The sequence below is a fragment of the Amblyomma mixtum genome, chromosome 3 (genome assembly GCF_055824585.1).
Source record: "Amblyomma mixtum isolate Tamu chromosome 3, ASM5582458v1, whole genome shotgun sequence".
NCBI classification, from domain to species: Eukaryota; Metazoa; Arthropoda; class Arachnida; order Ixodida; family Ixodidae; genus Amblyomma; species Amblyomma mixtum.
In genome coordinates this window covers 86,081,351-86,105,761 of record NC_143014.1, presented here as the reverse complement: position 1 = coordinate 86,105,761, position 24,411 = coordinate 86,081,351, and the positions used below count along the sequence as shown (strand labels likewise).

The 24,411-nt window shown below is 42.9% G+C and overlaps 1 protein-coding gene across 3 annotated transcripts in view; it reads left to right on the top strand.

Moving 5' to 3' along the window:
- Nucleotides 1–24,411, top strand: part of Wdr59 (WD repeat domain 59) — a 48,800-nt gene that overhangs the window by 11,482 nt on the left and 12,907 nt on the right. For all 3 annotated transcript variants that reach the window (XM_089579988.1, XM_089579989.1, XM_089579990.1), the window contains exons 9-19: nucleotides 992–1,069; nucleotides 1,181–1,340; nucleotides 5,640–5,719; nucleotides 8,230–8,442; nucleotides 9,822–9,986; nucleotides 11,099–11,194; nucleotides 11,284–11,419; nucleotides 15,092–15,321; nucleotides 19,398–19,534; nucleotides 20,162–20,243; nucleotides 20,334–20,449. In XM_089579988.1, coding sequence (XP_089436114.1) covers nucleotides 992–1,069; nucleotides 1,181–1,340; nucleotides 5,640–5,719; nucleotides 8,230–8,442; nucleotides 9,822–9,986; nucleotides 11,099–11,194; nucleotides 11,284–11,419; nucleotides 15,092–15,321; nucleotides 19,398–19,534; nucleotides 20,162–20,243; nucleotides 20,334–20,449 — 1,493 coding nt within the window. The remainder of the gene's footprint in view (nucleotides 1–991; nucleotides 1,070–1,180; nucleotides 1,341–5,639; nucleotides 5,720–8,229; nucleotides 8,443–9,821; nucleotides 9,987–11,098; nucleotides 11,195–11,283; nucleotides 11,420–15,091; nucleotides 15,322–19,397; nucleotides 19,535–20,161; nucleotides 20,244–20,333; nucleotides 20,450–24,411) is intronic.

Here is a 24,411-nt window from a genome sequence, read left to right as displayed (position 1 = left end):
AATCTACTCTATCTGGTGGGATTCCCCTAAATATTTAACCAACACTGTTCCCACTTCGGGTTATTGATCAATTTGCTCTCGCCCTACCATATGCTAGTCATCCCGGCCGGTTCAATTTAGTAGAGCGACTGCTCCGGTGAAGCATTGGTCCCGGGTTTGAACCAGGCCAGGAAGAATTTTTCTTTAACTATGAAGTTTTTGGTGAAGCTGTATAGCTTTCCTTTGTAGCCGTAAGGCTGTGCTTGGGTGGATGCCAATGAGTAATTACTCCCTTATTACAAATCTACTCCACCTTGGGGGATTCCCCTAAACATTTGACCAACACTGTATCAAATAGTTTATTTGTTTGGTAAAGGTGTGGATATCCTGCATCTTGAATTTCTGGTGCCAATATCTGCTAGCACTGCACATAATTTTTTTCCGTCATTTAAAAATGATATCATTCTGAAAGTTATGAGACGTTTTCATTGATTACTGAATAGCTGTTACTATGACTGTAAATAGTTATTTCTGGCAGCTTACAATGCTCTGTACTTTAACTGTAGCATAGTCGTAATTAGCGAAGACTCAAGTCTATTTTTCATTGGCTGACCGGCGCTGATGCCCACGAGTGACAGAGCATAACCACACATTAGACACGCCAGAAAATCTTTATTGCCACTAATTCAACCTTGGGAGAGAAATTGAGCATCGTTTCTGCAATGAATTGGCACAGTGTGGTCCATGTGACTCAGCCGGACTGGATGCAGTGGCACGAGGCTGGCTAGTGGTGGTGCTGCAACAAAACTGGCTGTGTCTGCAATTAGCCATTTGCTTTCCTACCTGCTGTTGCTTTTGTCACATTGACGTCGCAGCCAAAGGAAATGGATTGTTACAGAATACGGCCCCTGGTGGGCAGAGTGAAGCTATACCCGTGCTGCCAGTTAGAACTGAAAGATGGTTATGAATTTAAACTGTGTTTACTGATTGTGAGCTCTCTATCTTGTTACAGTTCTGGGATGTGACCAACCCCAAGAGGGTTGAATTCATGCTTCAAGCTGGTGCACCTGTCTGGAGAGCTAGGTACCTGGTAAGGGTGGTTTTATGTCAAATATTTTGTCCTGTTGTTTTGTGTGTTCTGTGAATACTCTAAGCAGCAATTTGCAGTCTCCAAGAGCGTAACAAGTAAATCTTGTTCCAGCCTTTTGGAGATGGTATGGTGACAGCCTTGGTTCCAAAGCTTCGGAAAGGAGACAAGAACTTGGTCATTTGGAGTAGCCTTCGTACAAGCATGCCAATCCGAACATTCCTTGCACACTCTGATGTGGTGCTTGAGTTTGGCTGGAGGCGGCCACGACAAGGTCAGTGATTAACTTTGCAATTTTAAGACAATGTACAGTAAAGGCTTGTTAATTCGAACTCCATGGGGATGACAATTAAGTTTGAATTAACCAAAGTTAGAACTAGCGAAACTGAGCAGAATGTGGTGAACATTTAACCAGCCCAACTGGTTTATGGAACAATTCCCAGTTCATTTCAGTTGGTTCCAGCTGGAAACAGCTTGGATTGTGTGGCTTTAATACCCCAAAGCGATTCAGGCTATGAGGGACACTCCGGGAGGGCTTCGGATTAATTTAGACCATCTGACATCGCACAGCACATAAGCATCTTTCATATTTCGCCTCTGTCAAAATACGGCCACCGCGGCCGGAATCAAACCCGCGACCTTGGGATCAGCAGCCGAACGCCAAAGCCGCTGAGCCACCGTGCCGGGTCCAACTGGTAATTGTTCTATAAACCAGTTGGATTGGTCAAGATTTTCACCAGGCGATCGGGAAGCAGTCATGTAGTGAGACCACCCCATTTTATTGTTCTAAAGTATTCTGTCCTCACCTTCTGCTTTTTCTTTCTTGAGACAGCGGCCAACACCTTCTGTTCTGTTCTGGAGCCCGAACTTATAGAAGGCCTCTTCCTCACCTTCAAAAATTCGTTGGAGGCACTTAGATATCTCTTAAGTGTGGGGAAGCGAAAGCCGTTTTGCGACTCATTGCACGGATCTGAATTTGCCCCACTTGAATTCATTTCACGACAGAGGAGAAGAGCGTGGTGAGAGGAAGCGGTGATGTCATGCTGCGCATGCGCAGCAGATGGGCAGTTGTTGCTTGGCGGCGAATCACACTGCTTCGACGTCCTTTCATCTGATGTGACGTCATCATCCACTCTTCCTCATTTTTGAGCAGTTTTTACCTTAATTATAGATCTTTCGGTGATCTTAAGTACTAATAGGGGATATTCAAAATTCCGCAAGTGCGCTTTCTCGCATAACAATGTTGCCCCAAACAAGATGGCTGACCATGCGTTTCCAGCTGAAACAAAGCAAGAAAGACTGGTTTTTTGTTTGATTCTTCCAAAATACGTTTCTTACATTCTATCCACACCTTTATCGCCTGTCCTGTAGCCCACATAGTTCCTTTATAGCGAAGTCGGCCATCTTGTTTGTGGCAACATATTTATGTGGGAAAGCGCACTTGCGGAATTTTGAATATCCCCTATTACACTTAATTACACATTTTTCAATCTAATTTGACAGCAATCCGGCGTTTTTCCGCCCACTGTGTGATAATTTTCTCTATGCTGTGACGACTTCCGGTGGACGTGACGTCACACCGTTCCTGTCGCTATATCGATGAATTTTGTTTTCTTTGTTTTCTTCGCTATAATTGGCTATAATTAATTAACTAATCACTCTACAGTCATCAAACTTGGCATCGGGGTTGCATTTTATCCCCTCTGTCTGATGCTACCATTCGTTTTCTCCTATCCTGATTAGTTGCCGCGTTATTCGTGGAAGACAGCGTTACACCGGACGTGACCTTGGCCGCGAGTATGAGCTATAAAAGGCTTTCGCCTTAAAACTGAAGAAGAGGCAACCGGTGTTCAGCGCATCCAAACTTGCGCTGCGGAGAGCCGCACATTAGTCGCGAAGGGCGTGCGACTGTCTGTAAGCGTGGTCACAAGGCTGGAAATTGAAACGTTGTGTCATTGTCCCGCGACTGCCGCTTTTAAACGATAGTGTGACCTCCATGACTCGCAAAATTGCACTTGTGAGTCGCGGAAGTTGTGCGACCGTTTAGGTCGAAAAGCGAAAGTCGCCAAGATGACTGCACATATAGTCAGAGACAGAATAATATGGGCCACACTCTGACTGTCGAAGTCTTCTGATGTGATACTTTGTGAAAAGTAATCAATGTTTCATGCATACAGTTAAAACCCGATTTAACGAAATGAAGAGCAGCCATGAATTATTTCGTTATATCTGGAAATTCGTAAAATGGAGGAACGCATTTTTCGGCCCTTCTAAATGTGAAATGGTAATGTAGCTGCACCCAAAATCTGTACCGCGGCATCGTCTTTGCTGAGAACCCATGCCTGCACGTATGAAAAGTCCACGAATGAGGCCCAAATCGCTTGTGCATGTAAGCGGCATCTGGTAAAATGGATTCAAGGGCTCGCCGACAGCCGAGTCCTTTGTTACGCTCAGCGGCGCAGCTTGCAGCCCCGTGAAAACAAAACCAGGGCCCTGTCTTGGCCACCTAGATGTTACTGTTGGCACGCTGCCAATAAGCTGCGAAACATTGTGGCAATATAAGTGAGAAGTCACCTTTTTTTTTTTTCTTCACTTAATTATTCCCAGAAAACTTCGTTAGATTGGGTTCAGTGGTCACTTGTTTCGTTTTTTCGGGTTCAACCCTATGGGCACTTTCCGGGGAATCAAAATTTGTTCGTTAGGTAGGGAACTTTGTAAAATCAGGTTTTATACCGCTGCTGTTGTACACAAAGGCAGCAAACATTTCTATTTCTATTATGCAGCGTGACAGAAAAGTTTGAACGTGGAAGTGTGGTCTGTCTATTATTCTGTCTGCGACTGTATGTTGCTCTATTTTCCATCCTTCCGACCCCGAGTCACAAAAACCAATAAGCGTGGTTTTTGGCGATATCCTTGTTTAATAACGCACCAGCGTAAACTTCACACGTGGTTTCATTCATCTCTTGAAGCATTTTGGAGCAATGCTTCAAGAGATGCAGACATGCAGACATGCAGACTGCAGACATGCGGACGACAATTCTAAATCACTACACCATTGCACATCGCGTAGGTTGACCGCTATGAAGCAGCCAGTCTCACGGAATGTGACGCATAGGGCAATGGAAAACCAAGACAGAGACACGCAGTGTCGGCAAAAGCTCCAATTCGTTCGTTTCATGCACGACTGCGTGTGGTTTCGGATTCAAACAAAACAAAAACAAACAAAAAGGCTTCAAATCAAATAGATGACAAAACAGTAAGCTGTTGAAAGGAAAATGGGAAGGGGTAACATTAAAATATAAAAAGAGAGCAGAGCGGGTCAGGGAACAAATGCGAGTTACTGATATCCTAGCTGAAATCAAGGGCAGGAAATGGGCAATGTCCACTTTGGGCTCCGCATGATGCCGACATGCTGCTGGCTCTGAATGCTAGTGACGCTGCTTGGCCACCAATTGAAGTGTAGTTTCTTCTCCTTAATGCTTTTACTCTGTGGTTCTCTCTTTAATTAGATGCAAGGTACACTGTCTGTAAATAATGTTTAACATGAACAACTTCATCAGACTGAAGTTTGACTGTGGCATGGAGTTTAACATAGCAGGGCAAATTTATTAAGGCAGTTTTGATGCTGTTAGCACATACTAATGCACACATTTTTGTTTTATATTTTCTGTGTACAATAGCCTATTGCAATGCACTTTTACGAGGAGCATAAAATTTGCCTTCCATGAAATTCTTTGTAAGTGCCATGTATGACTATCCATGATGTAACTGTCTACTTTTTTCGATCTTTTAAAACTTGATTGTTTTGCTTGTGAAACACGCATCCACATGTTCGAAGTTTTCTAAGAGCTTCTTGTTTCTTTTACTAGTCTTTTACTGTAGCTTGGTGTAATCATTGTTATTTTTCTGCCACTTAAATTTGCATGTGCTCTTTCTTTGGCTTTTTATGCTTAGTTTTGCTTTATTATGGCATGGTTTCATGTATTTGTTCTTAGCGTAATATAAAAATGCAACCCTCCTGCATTTTTTGGGTATTGAGCAAAGGGAACGGGTGAATGGAAGAATAGTTGGCAAGTGAGTCAATGAATGACTTCAAGATGTGCTGAATACAGGCGTTATATTGTCAACATTATCCGTGCTGTTATTCGGTTGGTAGCTGTAAAATATCGTCTTTGGAATTAACCCTAAAGAACCTGGGCTTTGCCACATTGCTCACTGTGTATCTGGTGCTACCACTTCTACCGTGCTTGCTTCAGGTGTGTACAGCAGCCCAGTGAGCAATAAGGCAACACCCAGGGAGCGTTTGGTAGCGCCAGATGCACATATCAGTCTAGTGAGCCCAGGTTGGAAAGCTCTATAAAACATCATCGCAAACTGGATAAATTAACGGGTATTTTGCAATGTGAAAGTTTTGTCACCAAAACCGGTCGGTTTGACATTACTGGCCAGCTTTTGTGCATTGAGCAGATCGTTTTGACAGCTCCCAGGCTCCATATTTAATGTTTTTTTTTGTTCGCTGTATAGGAGAGCAGACTAAAAAGAGCCATGCTGCAATACCAGCATTTTTTTTCAGAGTCTCGTGACTACCAGCTGGTGACATGGTCAAAGGATCAAAGTTTGCATCTGTGGAATGTGGATGCAAAGCATCAAGTGGTAAGTATTACCAATACTCTACCTTTTCTTTCCTTTGTTCTAGAAATGTCGCATTCATGTGCAGTATTATTTTTTTAAGACTACTGATGGGGTTTGTTGCCAAGGCTTATTGACCTTTTTAGCATCTCTATGCTCATTGACTTGCATGGTTCTTGGAAGCACACAATAGACTCCCTTTAAGGCAAACTTGAAGAGACCAGAAAATTTGTTCTTCTTATCAAAGGTCATGTTAACAAAATTACTTTAAAAAGATATGGGAGCATACTAGGCGTGTCCATATACAGTTGAGCCCACTTATAAAGCTTATTCACGTGATGCCAACTGCATGGTGCGCCTGTGCGGGCAACCGTGGTACAAGATGGCACTCGTGTCGTGTCGTGCCCACAGGAGCGCGACAATCCTACTGTGCAGTAAATCCAATAATGACCTCTACCCGAAGGCATAGGCAGAGGGCTTTTGTCAGCACCCTTCAACACACCTATTAGAGAAGTGGGGTGCACTGTCCCCTCACCATCTCCCTTTGTACAGCATCTTTAGTGTCCGTGAGCACCCCTCAGAGATTTTAGTTTCTAACCTTGCAAGAGTATGGCCGCCGAGGGGGTGCCATGCAGGAGCCTCCTGTCGCCCACCAAATATGATAGTGAATAGGGTCTATAATGAACCTGGCGGTCACACAGATTGCATTCGTTGTATCTGAGGTTCGTAGTAAGTGCACTTCCCATACTACACCCAAAAATACAGTCAGACGCAAGGGGCGTTTATTTCTCCCTATGCACGTCTGCTTCTTCAATGTAGACCCTATCACAATGCTTTCCAAACTCGCCAGCGCGGTCATGTGCTCCTCGCCTAGACACTTGTAGTCAACAAGCTGCTTGGGGGGGATGTGATCTAGGCTAGAGCACTGCACGGGCCATCATTATTGACGCGGCCTGGGCCCACTATCCTCTACCATTACCGCCCAAGCCCGGCCTGGTTTCTCTGATATATGCCTGGGCCCGGCCCGACCCCGAGGAAGCTTTCACCTACCAGGCCTGGCCCAGCCCAACAAGTAGGCAGGCCCAGCCGAGGCCCGAAACAACATAAATGTTATAAGTGCTTTACAGAAGCGCAAATGTTACCATGAATTTCAGTGAAAAAGATTGTGTCGCTGTTAGAGTAGAGCTCTAAAATTCTTTAGTTTGTGTTTCTGGTTGAGTTGGTACTCTTTTATTTTTTTTTTGCTGAGAAGAAACAGTGCCTTGAACGCCACACGTACCAATTTGCTGAAAATAATCAACTGAAGCCCGTTTTTTGCATCTTAGTTTCGGATTTAATTTTCACAAGAATATGTAAAACAGCCAACCTGTTCACCATCGACACACAGTAAGCCATGCGAGACCTCAAGGCAGCGAGGTGTCAGTGTGTGTGCTCAAACAGCTGCTTCTCCCACTGTCGCTTGTCTTTTACCATCCAGCAACAACAAAACACAGGAGCATCAGTTGGGCTCAGTAATAATGCGTAATGAAGATGTCAATTTCAACAGGCCCCATATTTCGCTGAAACTGAGTAGTATTAATGCTGTCGTATCTTAGTTTAGAAAAATTTTGTAGAATTAAATGGCACAAAAAATTAGAAAAAAAAGGCAGGGCTGGACAGACAGAAGAGAGAAGTCTCGTAAATGGTGTGCCATACATTATGAAAAATGCTTAGCATGAACACACAGACCAAAAGGAGAGAAACCACACTATATCGGTGCTATGAGCTAAGCATTCGATGTTTTATTCAAACCAAATGTTTGTTTGGCATTCCAAATCTCGAAGTATTCGTCCTGAGCGAATAACATTTCTGTAAGTCTTGCTTCATACTCTTGGATCGTAACGCAGTACGCGCACAACCAAAGTTCTGACTCCACACCACGTGCCTGCACTCCCGCACGTATGCCGGTGCCGGCCTGTGCATGCTCGCGGCTACAGACGCGAACAGGCAGAAGCGCGGTGCCCAGATCTGTACTTGTCAGGTGTCTGTGGCCGCGCATGCGCCATAACCGTGGTACGGTGGTGTGCATCACTAGAGAGATCCAGCATAGCGCGATCCGCTTCTGCGCGCCGCTAGTGCGTACACGCTGATTGGTCCCTGCAGGGCAGGCATGCAAACAGTTGGCCGGCGCCTGACCCTTTGTGGTGTCCTCAGGGCGATCTGCGCATGCAAACTGGCTTCCTGCGGAATCGGATCGCGCTATGCTAAATTTCTTGAATAGGAGGACGCGCAGTTCTCTTGATTTCCGCGGAATGAGTTTGAGCAGACTGCAGGCGCCGCAGCCGCTCTTCACTGCATGAAATTTGCGAATCAGCGAATCAAGCGCGATGGCGAAGAGGAAGCTAGCACGAAGCGCATTATGACGGGTTCCCCTTTCCGACGCCTGATGCGGGGTGGTGCTGTGTGGTACTCAAGTATTTAAGCCTTCTTGTTAGAGCGAAGTAGTCATTGCATGATAACTAATTTTGTTTTTTTTTGTGTGTGACTGGAAACAGTGTGGCCAAGATGTGTCTGAGGATGACGCAGTTTCCCTGACAGCCTCAATGGTGGCTGAAGTGCCAACTACACCCATTTCTTCAGAGTTTCCCAAGTTCATAGGCACTGTCTCAAGCAAAGGAGAGACTCCCTTGCCTCAACACCCACCACCTGACCTTGAGAGGGAGTTCTCACTCCTCAACATAAACATCCCAAAAGTCATCATCCAAGAGGTAAAAGTTGTGGCCAGGTCCTTATTTTAGGGCGTAGAGGTACCAAAATTTCCCTTGTGCTTTTTTTTTTTTTTTTAAGAATGGTGTGTTAACCAGTAGTAAACATGGCTGATCACATGGAATTTGCCTACGTCTGGTAATAATTTATACCTGAATTTTTTCCTCTCATATAGTTTTGGCTTCAATTGTAGTGGCTATGTGGTCACAGCTGGGATAAATGTCGCATGAGGCATACAAAAACTAAGATATAATTACTACTTTAGTTCTTTAATTCATTCCTACTCTTACTCCAACATGCCCCAAGGTCTGGAATGGCATTGTGAAAGTAAACAGCAATTCTGTCGCAATTTTTGTTTGCCTTATGTAAGACCTTTACTGTAGCTGTAAGGCCATAGCTACAGTATGGGTGTCGAAACTGAAACCGAAACTCCGTGGGAGAAAAAAATTCAGTCATAAGTCATTTGCTGGGCACAGGTGAATTCCATGTGATGACCCATGTTTACAAATGTCTCGTGTATTCCAAGCGGCTGACGCTATAAACTAATATGTATGTTGGCCGGAACGGAGCCAGAAGTTCAAATTCTCTGGATTTCTGAATTAACAGGGATCAAATTACCGAGCTTTTACTGTATTTTATCTAGCTTTAGATTGCAGCCTAATCCAAGCACTTAATCATGATAGAAGTCCAATGCAGCGTTGCAGGAAGCACTAACTGCTTGTAGGGAGGTTGACACTGCGATCAAAAAAACCACTCAGCTTTTCATTTAAATATTTGGGCTCCTCACATGCTTTGTAGAGTAGTACTGCTTGACTGAGGTGGTAATGGACATGTGCTACGGATACTGGGCTTATTTTCCATAAGTTGTCCTTAGTGCTGTGACAACACCATTCACAGTGGAAGCATGCGTAAAAAGATTTCCAATGTGGCTTGGAGTGAGCTGATTAGGCGTAGTGGTGGCTTTTAGGCGAAATACCCACTTCACAGAGTATAACATCAGATTTTTAAAAATATTTACAGCTTTATAAAAAAATGATACTAATATTCGCGTGGATACTGCCTTTACTAGGTATGTGTTCGACTTCGCGGACACAAGATAACAAGATAGCAGTCACGGTTATGCCACTAATTGACCGAAATTTGTTAACTTTTTAATTATTCACTTCATGCTGCATGTTGCAGTCACAGTCTTGAAGAGTGTGTTGATATAAGTCTAATTCAAGTTACAGAATTTGCCAAAGTGCCAAAGTCTTGAGATATTCAGCAAACAATTCCATGCTTTTTTGCATCTCGTTCGAAAACCAGGCGTGCAGCATGCTCCAGAACTAGGCACCTTCATCTTCAGGCTTGTTTTTAATGCACATGTTTCTTTTGTTTTCAGCTGGATGCTGAGAAACGTGTCTGCTGTGTTGCAATAACTGTGGGAATGCATGTGCTGAGGCTGAGGCTTCAGTTTCCGCAACTTTATCCATACAATGCCAGCCCAACGTTCCAGTTTCTCAAGGGGACCACAGTAGACAGCAGCGTGGAAAACAGGCTTGCAAAGGTTTGATCATTGTGTGAATTCTTGCTTACTGGGGCTACATGTAATAATTTAAGAATGTGACTCTTTTGCAGTGCTCAGAAGCACTTGTTTGTTCAGTTGTGGAACATTCAAATTGAGTAATACAGGAGGCTCTTTTTAAGGTGAATGTGACATGACCTTGCAAATTTCCGCTTATCGGAAGTTCAGCTTAACATAATCAGCCAAACTTATGGACCTCTGTGAACTTGTAGACAGTGCTAGTGAATTAGGGTTGACAAAGACGTAAGAAGAGGAGTTCACTAAGGAAAATGTGTGAGCAGTGCCAACGAAGAATATTGTAACAGGCAGAAATATATATTTACAAAAAGGGGTTGCAGATATATAAGCAAGAGACAGCAAAGGAGCCATACTACAATAAGGGCCAGTGCCCAAAAACACTTCGTCGTCCTCGTCCACCACACACAAGCACCATTACTTCGTCATCTTCTTGTTCCTAGCCTATGGCCATAACAATATTTTCCAGAACCACACACACTGCTTGCAGTCGCCTGCTTGTTTTTGGTTATACATAGTCTTTTTTGCAACACTGCTCATTTGTCACATAGGAGAATGTGTACTTGACATTTAATAAAGAATAATTGGAACCGTCGTGGTACTCAAAATACTGTAACGAGCGTTTCAAGGACCCAGATGTGTGTAATCACAAGCCACCTGCAATTCACCACTGCTTTGCCTTACTGCAAGAATGTGTGCTTACGAACTTGTAAATTATACTCTTGGCACCCTGCAAAAATTCATGTTGACCAGTGTACACAAGTTGAGTGGTTCATATTAGCCTGTCTTTCTTTTTTAACTGTGTCTATGTAAAAATGCAAAAAAAAAAACAGCGTGCAAACTGTTCAGCTCAGCAGAGTTCAGAAGCATTCGGAACTCTTCTGTAAGCAATAAAAAAGTTAAAAAAAACCTTTGCGCTCGCATTGTTCAGAAGCTATAATGCATGAAGTGAAAAAGCAGCTGTCGCATTGCTTGCCTATGCATCCAAGTTTTAATACAGTCGCAAAGCACTTTTTGTGCCATTATATTAATGACAATTGAACTGGAAAAAAAAATTATATTGTTTTCCTTCATTCTAGGTTTTGAGAATGACATCTGAACAACATGTCAAAAGAAATCGCAACTGCTTAGAACCCTGCTTACGACAGCTGGTAGCAACACTTGAAAGCTGTGTTGTAAGTAGCTCACACTTGCTATTCTGGGTCAGCCAATCGTGTAATCTGTGAAGAAAATGTAACCATGTTATATTTTCACTATCTTCTAGGAGTCTGCTGAGGTTGAGGATTCAGATAGTGGCTATCTTGCAGAACGTCTCAAACACCCTTATGCTGTCTATGGTTCCTTTCAAGATTCTAGTGTACCGTTCCCAAGGACATCAGGAGCAAGATTTTGTGGAGCAGGTAGGTAGTGCCTGATATTTAGCCTGAATAACCAGTCTAATTCTGGAACTAATGTGGCAACTTTGATTCTGCTACAACTTGTGCCTAGATCATATAACTAAGACAATGAAACCTCAGTTTCATTAATTTTTTTAAGGTAGTCAAGAAGGTATATGAAGATGCTGAATAGTCAAATAAAATAAAGTGCCACTGCACCGTAATGATGAGGGAAGTAGTGGTACTACTTTGTAGTAATTGCTGCAAAAGTAGGGAAGAAAAAATGCGGGCATGTATACTAGTAGGAAGATGGTATTGAATGTAGAAATAGCGGGGGAGAACTACTGGTGGACATTGTGAGAAGAGATAGCTTGATAATTATGTGTACGTTTCTTTTGTAAACACAAGAACATGACCTAGAGAAACCTGAACAGGAAAACTAAAAATGAAATACACGATATTACGCATGCATCCTAGTATTGTGCAGGATGGAAAGATATTGGGAAAAATTAATTCTAGACACTAAAAGGTCGCGAGGTCTTGAATTAGCTTAGATTTGGAAAGAGCAAAGGCATATGTGGTGCAACTGGTTAGCAGCAAAGAAAAATGGGCAGAAGTTCAGGCTCTTGCTTGAGAACAGGTATTTTGCTCTAGTTTACGAAGGGTAGGGTAGCAAAGATAGTGAACGGCTACCTCATCAGTGGGGCAAGTTGATGTGACATAGTTATTTAGAGCACAAACCAAACAACTGATGAGAAGGACACATGTAGCACACACAGGTGGTGACTATAAGCTACTGCATTAGCCACAATCCAAGGAGGCTATACATTAAAGGTCGCAGGACCAAATCCCAGCCGTGGCGGTCACATTTTTATGGAGGCAAAATGCAGAAAATGCCGGTGTGATGTGCAATGTAAGTTCACATTAAAGATACCAAAGTGGTCAAAATCAATCAGGAGCCCTCCACTGCGTGTCCCTTACAGCCCACATGCTGTTTCAGAATGTTAGATCTCTCATACCATATCATAGCAGGTCAGCGTTCCCAGCACAAAAAGAAAAGTGGGGACAAAAAGCCAAAGCAGCAACAAGAATTATCACAACTAGACTGAAGTCAGCGGACGTCAACATGATCACATAGGCGGAACAAATTGTTTTTGCGCCCAATGAGAAAACAAACTAAGCAAAAAACCAACAAGATAGCAAACTCAACTTTTATTTGAAGCAAGAGCTGAATCATGGGATCGTAGTGAAAACAGGGTAAAAAAAATTTGGCGAAGCAATAGCAGAGTCAGTTCCTAAAAAATTCAACAACAGTATTCTGTTTTGTCATTCACTCTAATTTTGCAGCACTCACTGAAGATGAAGCCTTTGTTTCTAAGCTTACTCTTGTTTCTTATGGACTAGAACATGTGCTGCTTGGATTGTATTAATACTATCCATTTGCACCAGTTACTGTACTTCTTTTTCTGACTACGTGACTGGCCCCTCGCTCATGCAGATTTCACTAGCCTGGATAATCCACACTGCTTCTGCAATCTCTCTTGTGTGCACATTCATGCTGCAGAACACGACAGAGCATTCTTCATATAGAGGCATGCAATGACACTGTTTGCAGTTCTAAGCTGCAGACTTTGCAGCTTGGAACTTGCAGACCTTGCAGCTTTGCAGACCTTGTGACAGGTTGTAAGGGTGCTTTATTAACTGTTCATTTAGGCAGCAAGCAGTTTGGCCAATATACTGTTAGCCGCATGTCCGTGATAACGCATACACAAGGCCTTTTTTGTACTCCACAAATTGTTTTCTATTTCTTTAAGGGAAAGCGGCTTTCAAATCGTGAAAATGTAAAAAAAAAAAAAAATCGAAATTTTAGAAACACCAGATTTCATATCTATAAGGTCTTTCTAATTATACGTACCCTGAAAGATTTGCTCTGAAAACAGCCCGGAAGTGACTTCAAAAAATGTTTTTGTGACCGTAGGTAGCAAGCAACTGGCTGAGATCTCCGTTAAAATGCCAGTTTTCTCGAGTGTTTTTTAGCCCAACTTCCCTGCTTACAGAAAGCGCAGCATGACAATGGCTTCATGAATTATCGTGCAGTTTGTTCCATTGTGTGTTTTGATAAATTTGTATGCGGTGACGCTACTACTTTTTTGAATACTTTCTGATTTTTTTACTCTGCAACTACTTTGACGTGGCTGTGATGAGCGCATTATGCAAGTATTGATATAACGTTCTGTGAAGAAAAAACTCAGGTTGATAAGAATGTTTGGAAAATGTCACAGCATGAACCATTCCTTGGCTATAAAGAAATTCAGGGGGCACTTTGACTGTCTAAAGTGCGTAGAGGTGAAAGCGTTTTCCGCACCACTTTGACTGCCTCTGTGGCACTGGTGATGTCACCACTGGATGACGTTACACATAATTAATGACTAATTACTAAGTAATGACAAATTACTGATTAATGACTAAATACTAATTAATTGCTAATTAATGATGCTTAAGCTTCGCCTTTAGGAGTGGAACGCGACTGCGTGTTGTAGTGCTGCCAAGGAGTCCACAGAACACCACCATCCGTTCGGCGCGATGCCTTGCCCTTTGAACGCAACGCTTTTTCAGGAAAGGAAATGGCGCAGTAATTCTCTGTCACATCGGTGCACACCCGAACCACACCGTACAGGAAGGGAGGAAGTGGGAATGAAAGAAGAAAGAGGGGCTGTAATGAAGAAAATGAAAATTGTATTTGAGGAAAGGAAATTACGCAGTAACTGTCTCACATATCTCGATGGACACCCATCATCGTCGATGAGTCGCCCCAGGGGCTGGATGTAACGCCATATAAACGAATGAGACTATGAGCTATTTTCGCCTTAATATAAGAGCGACTCTAGGCCCCTGCCATGTTTTGTTGTCATAGCAGGCTTTCTTCAATTTTGGCACATCAATGAAGCACATAAAAATTTGTCAAAACTACTGAAGATATGTGAGAGAAAAGTTGTATTTATTCATTTAGTGCACTGCCCAATAAACATGCCAAATACATTGCTCTGTGCCAAAAAATAAAAATTTCACTTCTGAAACCCACATCCCCCCCCCCCCGTAATTGGACAGGCATGGTTGCCAATACTGCAAGGACTGCTGGTTCTGGCTAATGGGGCTATCTTACAGGATGCCGAAAATGCCACATTCGCACCCATTCTTTGTTTATTTTCTTTAGGTTATGCGAAACAGCATCAAAGTTGGGTATCACATCCACTTTCTCTTATCAGCTTGAGTCTTTTGTGCACATGCCCTTTCTGTATTTGTGGTCCCATTCTTTTGTTTGGGCACCAAGATCTGAAAATCTCTCAGATGCCCTGATGACACCTGCTGCTGGTACTGTTGTGCACGTCAGCAGCACCTATCTTAAACTCAGCCTAGACAGTCTGGCGGGGTAGCTGTGCAGTGCTAAGGCTGTGTGGTTGACATGTTAAGATAATTGCCGCAGCCAGCTCGGGATGCTGTTTTATTGAAACACAAGTTTAACAATTACAATAAGACTCTGGGCCCCTGTGCTGCACAAACAGTGCCCTCACTGTAACTATTGCCTTGTTGTTTTAAGAATACATGTTGTTGCTTAATTTTTTTTGTCTGAGCATTTTGTGTTCTATTGCAGTGTACCCTTCACTGAATTTGGGTGACCTTCCCTTGTTTTGTCAGATTACCTTGTCTGCTTTACACGGCCATCCCACCTTCAGAAGATGAATGCCCCCACAGAGGTGACACCGCGTTCACTGAGTGCATTGGGTGCGTACCTGGCTTCGCAGCACAAAGCGAGCCGGCCCCCCTCTACTTCATCTCTGGTCAGCCTTTACGCACCGCACAGCCCAGGTACAGCGACTGCACAGCCACAAGATGTCTCCATCTCCTCCTTCTATTACAAAGAAAGGGTAAACTCCTCTTTTCAGGTCTCCCAGCTGTCTGAAAAATATGTGGTGTCCAGTGAATGATCACACAGTTTCAAGGTGCTCTTAAAAGCCACAAATTTAGTGCATAAACAAGTAAAGAAAGTCTGTGGTTGACCTTCATGGAGCTGTTAGATGGCAGATGGAATTTGGCATGTGGTGCCTGCTTGATACGGGCCACAAGTGCATATTTGTGGCCGACTCAGTTTTGCTAGATAAGTTAGTCTGTTGCTACTAAAGTGGCTAACACCAACACTGGATGTAGTTCCAACAGGCACACACAGCTAGCCTTGCTTCCAGCGCTCTAGATTTCTGCTTGGTCCGCTTTCCATGGGTGATAGCCTGTGCTCTGACTCCGGATTATTGTGAGATCAGATGTTTCATAAAAGCATTAAGCTGTTATGTTTTCAAGAAAGTAGGACTTAATTTAGTGCAATGTAGCTATATTGGAATGTGTTTTTTGAAGGAACTTCATGACACAAAAAGTAACAAGGTGAAGTTTGGCTTCCTGTTTTGTCATATTCTTGGTGACCATTTTATCCAAAACACATTTAACTAAATGCTACCTTGTCTGCTGGATAAGCTGTAGGATTGTTAGTTGTCGGCAAATAAACTCTTGAAGTCCTAGAATTGGAAACGCTGTCCTGACTGCTGATGTTCTCATAGCTGATTGGCTCAACTTGTGCAGTGAGATGTCTTAAGTAATGAGAGTACGACGCACAAAGCTTTCATGCAGCCTTAATATAGAAATTGCCTGAAATATACCAAGAAAATGTCATTGAAGAGTGGAATGAAATTTTATCATATTGGTGTCCTATATTTCGAGTTGTAATCAATCTTTTTAGCACTGTTCCTTCACTTTTGATTGGGCTCCATTTGCTGTCTGTTACTCCTGGCTTTGACACTTACTATCAGCTCTTCTTTTTTGTGCCTTTACAGTTGCCAATTTTTTTTTTTATTAGCAGGACTTAAAAAATGTTCTGAATAATCAAACAGTTCTAAAAATCTATAAAAGTTAAAAAGTAGCTTACTGTGGTAAAACCAAATTAAAAACATCACTACTTTTGCCCTGTGGCGTGTTACGCCCACAAGCGAGACTATTAACTTATATTTGCTAAAGTCATTCTTTTGTCGTGTCAACACCACATGTGTCTACTACGCACTGCACATCACCAATGCAAAATAAAAATTAGTGTAAGAAATGCTAGGTTTAAAAGACAGAATGTGACCGCTGTTTTTTTTTCTTATTTATTTCAGAAGGCATGTAATATATAGCAAAACATATCACTTGCAGTCAACATCATATATGGTGTTAAGGGCTATAAAAGCGATAGGGGAGAAACATTAGGCCTAAAAGCGCTAAAAATGAAGTGGCACACTGTAAAATTGCAACAAGCACATTGAAAAATCAACAAATATAAAAGCATGAAAACACAAAAAACATTAGGTGATTAAAAAGCAACACCAGCCAGTTCATCATCGTGCCTTGCAAGTCAGAGGCTAGATATACTATGTGCGGAAATTCTGAGCTAGTAATATCGTTCCTTTCTGCTATGCCTGGCTTTGTGTTGCCATTTCACTTTCACTGCAGCCAAAACAGCATAGGACTTGGAAGTGGCCATGGGCAGTATGACGGGTATTGCACCCTGTTGGTGAGGGCGTTAGTAATCTGTAAAATTGGCTCATTACCCCTGCTTCTTGGGCTTGCTCCAACTAAAATGCCCTTCTATTCATTTGGCACTCTTGAGATGCTGGAGGCAAGGCACTCAACTAATGACAGAAAGTGTTGTGGGTGCACATAGCATTTATCACCATGTTCCAGGACAAAAAATAGATGATTATCCGCTATATTTGTCAGCTTGATGGATGTCTGAACTAATAACCATCAAACTATGCCCATATGGGTGTGCCACTAGTGTTAAGTGAAGCTCTTGTATCTTTTTGTTCGTGTATGTGGGAAAAAAGTGTTTTTTTTTTTTTATTATCCATTTTCCTCTATCCTGTGGGTCCTGCAATTTCTTCCCAGTGTGGCCCACTTGATGAGATGAGTTTGAGACCCCTTTGACTTTGGCTCTTGTTACTCTACATTTAAAGTCATACTTGATTAAAGCAAACACTGCCATTGTCCCTGAAGTGGTAGATTTGTATGCCAAATGTGTGACAATTGTTTCTCTTTGCGGCATATATTCATCACACCAAAGGGCTTATGACACTTGACAGATGTTCATTTAAGATCTGTGTGTCTGAAGTTGAATTTGGACATTTACAGGAAGAACGAAACGTGTGGGAATGGACATTGAAATCGGGACATCTACAGGACTTGCAAAGGAATTTTGAAATAGATCAAAAATGCAGTATTGATGTAAAAATCACTTTGGTGGCAGTGAGCTGGTAGATAACGTATAAACGTGTGTTAGGGCCGAACCCTTGTATGGGCTACATTCTGTTTTCCCGAAAAAAATATGCACGCGTCGTGGCTTCTGCAATCAGCTCGGGCTGCGAGCAATGGCACGCTTGTTCGCGGAGGCCACACACGCACACAGGAGCTTCCAGGTGCCGCCCACGGATGGCACCCTAGGCCGCATCTCATCATCATCATCATCGTCAACTTTTTTTCCCGCCGCGAGCTCTCGTTATCTATGGTAGCTACAGTATCACCAGCTCCAGTTTTTTGTGGCTTTCAAAGGTAAGGCGGGAGTTGTGATAGCGTGTTAGTTTGCTGCAGTTGTTGCTTTCGTGTGCTGCTGCTGGGCATTGCAGTTTTAGCATGATGGGCAAGCACCTTAATATCTACACGGCTGAGAGTTAGTTCTCGAACACGGCAAGCGTGCGGCAGGCAAGAAATTCGACATGGCCGAGAAGTGCGTCAGATGATGGTGCAGCCTAAAGGATGCATTGAGAAGCACAAGCTGCAAAAAGTGCACTTTCTGAGGCAAGCCGTGCGAGTTTCCCAAACTGGAAGAAGAGCTGCTCTGCTATGTGATGGAATTGCAGAACAATGGCTACGCGTTGACAGCGGACATGCGGCGCGACTTCTTGTGGGATGAGCGTGCACCAGAGCACAGCACCAGTTCTGTAGTCGGACTGACGATTGAACGTAGAATAAATGCTGCTCATTCCCTGATTGGTGTGTTTTTACTTAAAAAAAAAATATATTTTTCGCACATTGCGTGTATGGGCCGCACCCCGAAAATTGGCCCTCGAATCTGAAAAAAAAAATTGCTGCCCTTACACGCGTTCGTACGGTAATTGGTCACTGGGAATGAGGAAGGTCAGAGAGAGTACAAAACATCCGTTATACAGTTGTGTAAGTTGCAGTAATGTTACATGCTAAATTTAAACATCTATGTTAATAATAAAATTAACATGTATCATTTATTTTATACTCTAAGAGTTGGTTGATTGGTCAAACTGAACATATATCCTGTTTATAAATTTTTGTACAGGCTAGAAGAAGTAAGGCCCCTTGCACCCCAGGGGTAGATTTAAGTGGGGATGGAATTCAAGAAATGCATTGTGCAAACAGAACCCCCTCCCCAAACCACCCACTCCAAGAGGTGCCTTAAATCTGCCCCTTATTTATATAGCATTGGAATAGTATGGGGGGTTGAAGATGTTCCCTCTGCTGATTAGCTGATTGGAAGCTGTTACTTCTGCAGTGTTGGCTAGCATTAATGAAATGGAAAATAAGTGTTAACAAAATTGTGAAGGTCTTCTTTTATGGTCTCTGTCTTACGCTGTTCTGAACTTTCGTTGAGGCTAGAAGTGCATTCTTTCCAGGCATAAGTGCATGCTCAAACTGCACTGGCAGGCGCAAGGATACAAGTGAATTTAAAGTAAAAAAAAAATGAAATAAAAATTTTAGTCTATCTGTTGCCATATGTTCACTTCTGCTTTCGTTGCTGATCTTCAATAGAAGGTCTGTTGTGTCATGCAGAATTGCAATAGCAAATCTTCAGATTGCAATAGAAAAATACTGAGCTGCCTTTCTGTAAGATGGGCCAGAAAAGCTTGTGCTAAAAGGCTAGGCCACTCTATTTTTTTTGCTGTTTGTTTTGCAGAAGGGAAGGGGCAGAACACAGAGGAGGACAGGACGTCAGGCATCATCACAGCAGCATCCCATGCCGAGTGCTGCTGTGCTCATCTACAACATGTCAGGCATCATGCCAATCAACCAGTCTTTGGCTCAGAACTACATGTAAGCCTTGTCCATTTAGTTCCATCGCAATTGTGGTCACATTTAATTTGAGAAGATTTAAAGGTGTAGAGACACAAAACTTTTCACAGTATATTTTTGCCTTCAAATGGTGTGTAAGACATTACACATGAACCACCTCGTGAAATTCATTTACATTCAGTATCTAACTTACAGTTTAATTTATTCTTCCATGCAGTTTCGGTTTCAGCAGTCGAAAAACGGTTGCAATGTCACAAGTGAGCACCAGATCACGTGAAGCATACAAAAAATGCAATATAATAGCTTTTTCTAATTCACTTGCTACCTGTTCACTTGCTGCCATTTTGGCTTCTGGAGTGGTTTAGCGTAAGAGTTTGAATGGATGGAGTTTGAATGGACACATGCACAGCATCACCAGCTTACAAGAAGGCGGAACTGCTGACGCCCTAATTGCGAGCACAGGTGAATGTTATTATGCATTAACATGATACACATCCGCGTTTTGTCTCCTTTGCAAAGAGCTTGGTTTCTCATAATTTGCCGCTCGGATAATTCATACGTTCCATTAATTCAAACAAATTTCAAAATTTCAAACTGGAAAGGTGTCTAGTAAAAATGTACAACTCTTTTGTCTTGAAACACTTGTAGGTTGGACTGTGGGGATCCTGTTGCTGCTTGCAACCACAACGCAACATGTGCTGCAAATGTGGGCCGGAAAGACTTGGCTCAGGTTTTACAATCTTCTTGCAGTAGAATTCACATTCTTTTTAAAGTGTGAGACAGTGCCATGATGCCGTGATGTATGTATTTGTATTGGCAGGTGTGGTCCCTAGCAGCACTTATTGCAAGTCCACAACTTTCTCAAGACAAACAAGGTCCTGATGCTGCGGTCCCATGGGCACAGCACTCCTTCGGTCGGCGAATGCTGGAATCAGTGTTTGTGATTTATTGCACATATTTGTTATTTGCTGGATTTCTTGGCTCTGTTGCGTCATCTGGCAGCATAAGCATTAGATATTTTCCTTCACTGTGCAGTCACTTTTGCCATTTTGCTGCAGACCAATTACTAATAGTGACTGTGGATGTCTTGAAATGAGGCCGAAGTGCTGGGCATGCTATCACACTAATATCAGCTGCAGTGCATCCGGAGTATACCAGCTGAGGTTTCCACTTTATGGCAAAGCAAGGCACCATCACACAGAGCACCCAACCTGTACGAACATTCAGGGCATTCTGTTCTTTGCATCAACCACTGATTGAATAAATTTCTACCACCGCTGGAACCGCACTGTTTTCAGAACTGAGCTCCCACCGCACCTTGTGCATTGCAACTCGTATTGAGTGTGATAGTAAATGGTGGAGCTGAGCAGTTAGACATAATGACATCATAGGTACTGTATTGACAAGTTTCAACTTTGCAGAGTGTGTGAGATTTACATGTTTGTTGCTTTAAAAATTACCTGTGCTGCTGTTGTAGAGCCATGCAGAGAGGTTGGCATTATCATAAAAGAAGGGTCCATTATACTTTATAGCAGAGATTCTCAATCTTTTTAGCCTCGGGGAACCTCACCAGCTTCCTGAAGGTGCCATGGAGCCTCATATGTCCTGGCTTCCATCCTTTCCTGCCTGCGTGCTTGCAAAAAAAGAGCACGCAAATGCACGGCCCTTTAAAAACGTCCAAATTCAATTATAATGATTGGCTATATACTAAAGCAGTCTGCTATGAGCAACCACAGTCTGATTAGTCTTAAAATAAAATGAGTAAAAAAAGGGGGGGGGGGGGGGGGGGTTGCATAGAGGTATGCATGGATTGAGGTATAAACATATTCGGGGGCTCTGAAGCCCAAAAATCTACTTTCAAAAAGCCCACTCTGAGAACGCCCGAGAATGGAATTGAGGGAACTAACATGCTTATATTTACTGAGTTAACAACTGAAAAAAAAAAAAAAAATGGTCGTAATGTTTTTTTTTTTTTTTTTCATTGATTATTTGGTTCCTGCCACAGAACTTGGTGTGTGGCGCTCATTTTGTTGCTGAGTTAATGAATCTAGCTTTTTCATTGCCTATTGCTGCTCCTTGCAGCCACATACCTGGAAGCAAGAAAGTGAAGACTATTGTTAGGGTATCATGCTCTGTTGTTGCAATACAGAAGTAAACACAGTACAACAAAGAACGAAGAGTATATTTGCAAGAATTTTCAGGCACAGTCCACCACATTTAATAGATGTCAGCCTCTCTGTGCAGAGTTCATAATTATGTTAAGACTTTTTGGTTTCCCTATGGATGTCCGTAGCATTTTAAAAAATTCATCCAGTGAAAGGTAATCACTTCTGCTTCAGTTTAGCTCACTTCTCTGCAGCTGTACAAACATAGCATTGATTTGAGCTTCCCAGCTCTCTGTTTGAGAGGCACGTCGGAAGTTCAAAAACGACTCCACGTGGAAATAGAGTGGCTGAAGGTAGCTGCAGGCAGTTGTAAAATTCGAAAGTTTCTGTGCTGCCTCAGTGGCTGTGGCATTCTGATGTTGAGAGTGTGTTCTATACTGCTCAAGATGGTTGCTTTGCATTTAAGTGGTGCTGAAATGTGAAAAGCACTAGTGTACTGTGGTTTCAGTGCATGTTAAAAAAAATCTTTGGTGGTCAAAACTAACCTGGAGCTGTCCACTATGGCATGTGTCTTTGGCATGTTAGAACTCACTAACCATTAACCAATCATAATTTACAGACACCGCCAGGTTCACTGCATTGAGTTTGGGCTGTCATGGTAACTGTGTCGCTTGTGCTGTCTAAGATGGCGTGCACTGTTAGTGCAGGTGTGCACACATCATATAGTACCACATGCACATCGTCTATATGTGTGCTGATTGAAATCAGGGCAGAAATTAGTGTGAAAAGTAGAAAGCCAACAGTAATGATATATTATTCAATCAGTCTCAGCATGCATAGAAAGCAACTACCTTGTTGCTTTTTCGCTGCTGTTTAGGCAGGAAAATTCACAGAATGCATATTTGTTTCGGCACTTCATGAGCAAACAGCTAGTGCTGCCTTGATCAAAGGAACATGCAGTTATGGGCCTGGTACATTGTCGTAAATGCTTTCCCAGTGACATGTAGTTGCTGCACCCGGATAACCATTTTTTGTTACTTGTTTGTGTATAGTTGCTATAACTAGCATGTAAAACATGTCACATTAAAACTTCGATAGGGCTACGGTTTATGTGGATAACAAACTTTTGCATTTTTCTCCTTTTCTGTTAAAGTGGATTTGGCCCATTTTTGAAAGAAAAAAACTCATTTGATGCCCACTAAAAATCTATTTAAAGTTAAAAAAATGTGTCTCTAAACTCTGTTGTTGTGTGCAGTATGACTGAATGATTTGCTCAAAGCATTGTTTAACACGCCCATGGTGATTGCTTTGTGCAGCAAACTATGATTTGTATTGTGTCTGAAAGACTGCCAGATTTTACCACAAATTATCTTAAACGGTCTCAGAAAGAAGGTTGAACAAAGCAAATAAGTTTATGGTGTGCTAAGGCATGTGCTGGTGGTCGTCTTGGTCAGTAACTTCATGAGGAGAGACACTTGGGCAAATTTATGCTTTATACTGGGTGGTGTAGAGTGCAACAAATGAGCAAGGACAAAGGAGGCATTGGACAGCAGTGCCATGATAATCCGATGCTTGTTTTGTCCTTGTTCATTTGTTGTGGTGTGCACCACAAAATAACTATGAGGATTTTGCAGAGGCAAAAAATTTCACTCACTTCCTCATGGAGGTGCATATGTCCTCTTTTGTGGTTGCACATTGCTGTTGGTTGAGTGCTGGCTGCAAGGTATGAATGCTTCATCCTGGAGGCACACAATGTCTGTTGGCATGAAAAGCTTTAAGGGGAGCAGGATGAGTTATGCTGCTTGCCAATAGCTGTGATGTATATGAGTGTTCGTTTAGATATCTATCCATCTACGGTTGAATTTCTTTGGAGGAGAAATTCTAGAGGCCCGTGTACTGTGCGATGTCAGTGCACGTTAAAGAACCCCAGGAGGTCGAAATTTCCGGAGCCCTTCACTACGGCGTCTCTCATAGCCTTAGTCGCTTTGGGACGTTAAACCCCATAAACCAAACCAAACCATCTACTTGCAGCGTGGCTGTGTATAACCTCAGAGTGCCTGCAGGTGCCAGTTTCTGCACAGATAGGGATGAGCATCAATGGGAGGGGGATGTTACTGAATGGAAACAATGTTCAGTCACCTGCAACTTCACTGCTACTGCACCTTTATAAAGATAAGGGCCTTGTGGCACAACATATTGTGGTATACAAGGACGTAATGGATCACACCCTCTACTCTGCTATGACAGTGGTGGTGGCAGGTGTGAAGGGCACCCCCCTCACTACCTCAGTAGCTGCACAGCATGCAATCAATCGATGCAGATGTGGCCGAGGAGACAGCCATTGCGCTGGCCCTTTCCACCCCTACTGCCACCACCATTTTAAGCGACTCCAAACAAGCTGTCCTATAGTACGCCCATGGCTGGATCTCTGCCCCTGCACTTTGCAGCTTATTGCACAGCCAAACTTCTCATTCTGTCAGTCTAATAGGGGCCCCGGCTCACTTCCTTTTGTCCGGGAACACTTCCGCCCATAACTCTACCCACAAATTGGCCTACCAGGTAGAGGAGTGAGGGCATGCCAAGGGTGCCTACAAGGGTATGCTCACCTACTACCAGAAATAACACAAGCCCACCGCACGTACCCAGGCAGGACGCAAGACGCTGTCCAAGGCCCAGGAGAGCATGCCTGGCAACGTCTGCAGACCAACACATATCCATACCCTACTCTGTATGCCCATAGCTACCCTGACTGCTACTCCTGTGTGTGTGAGCTTTGCAACTAACCTGCAAACC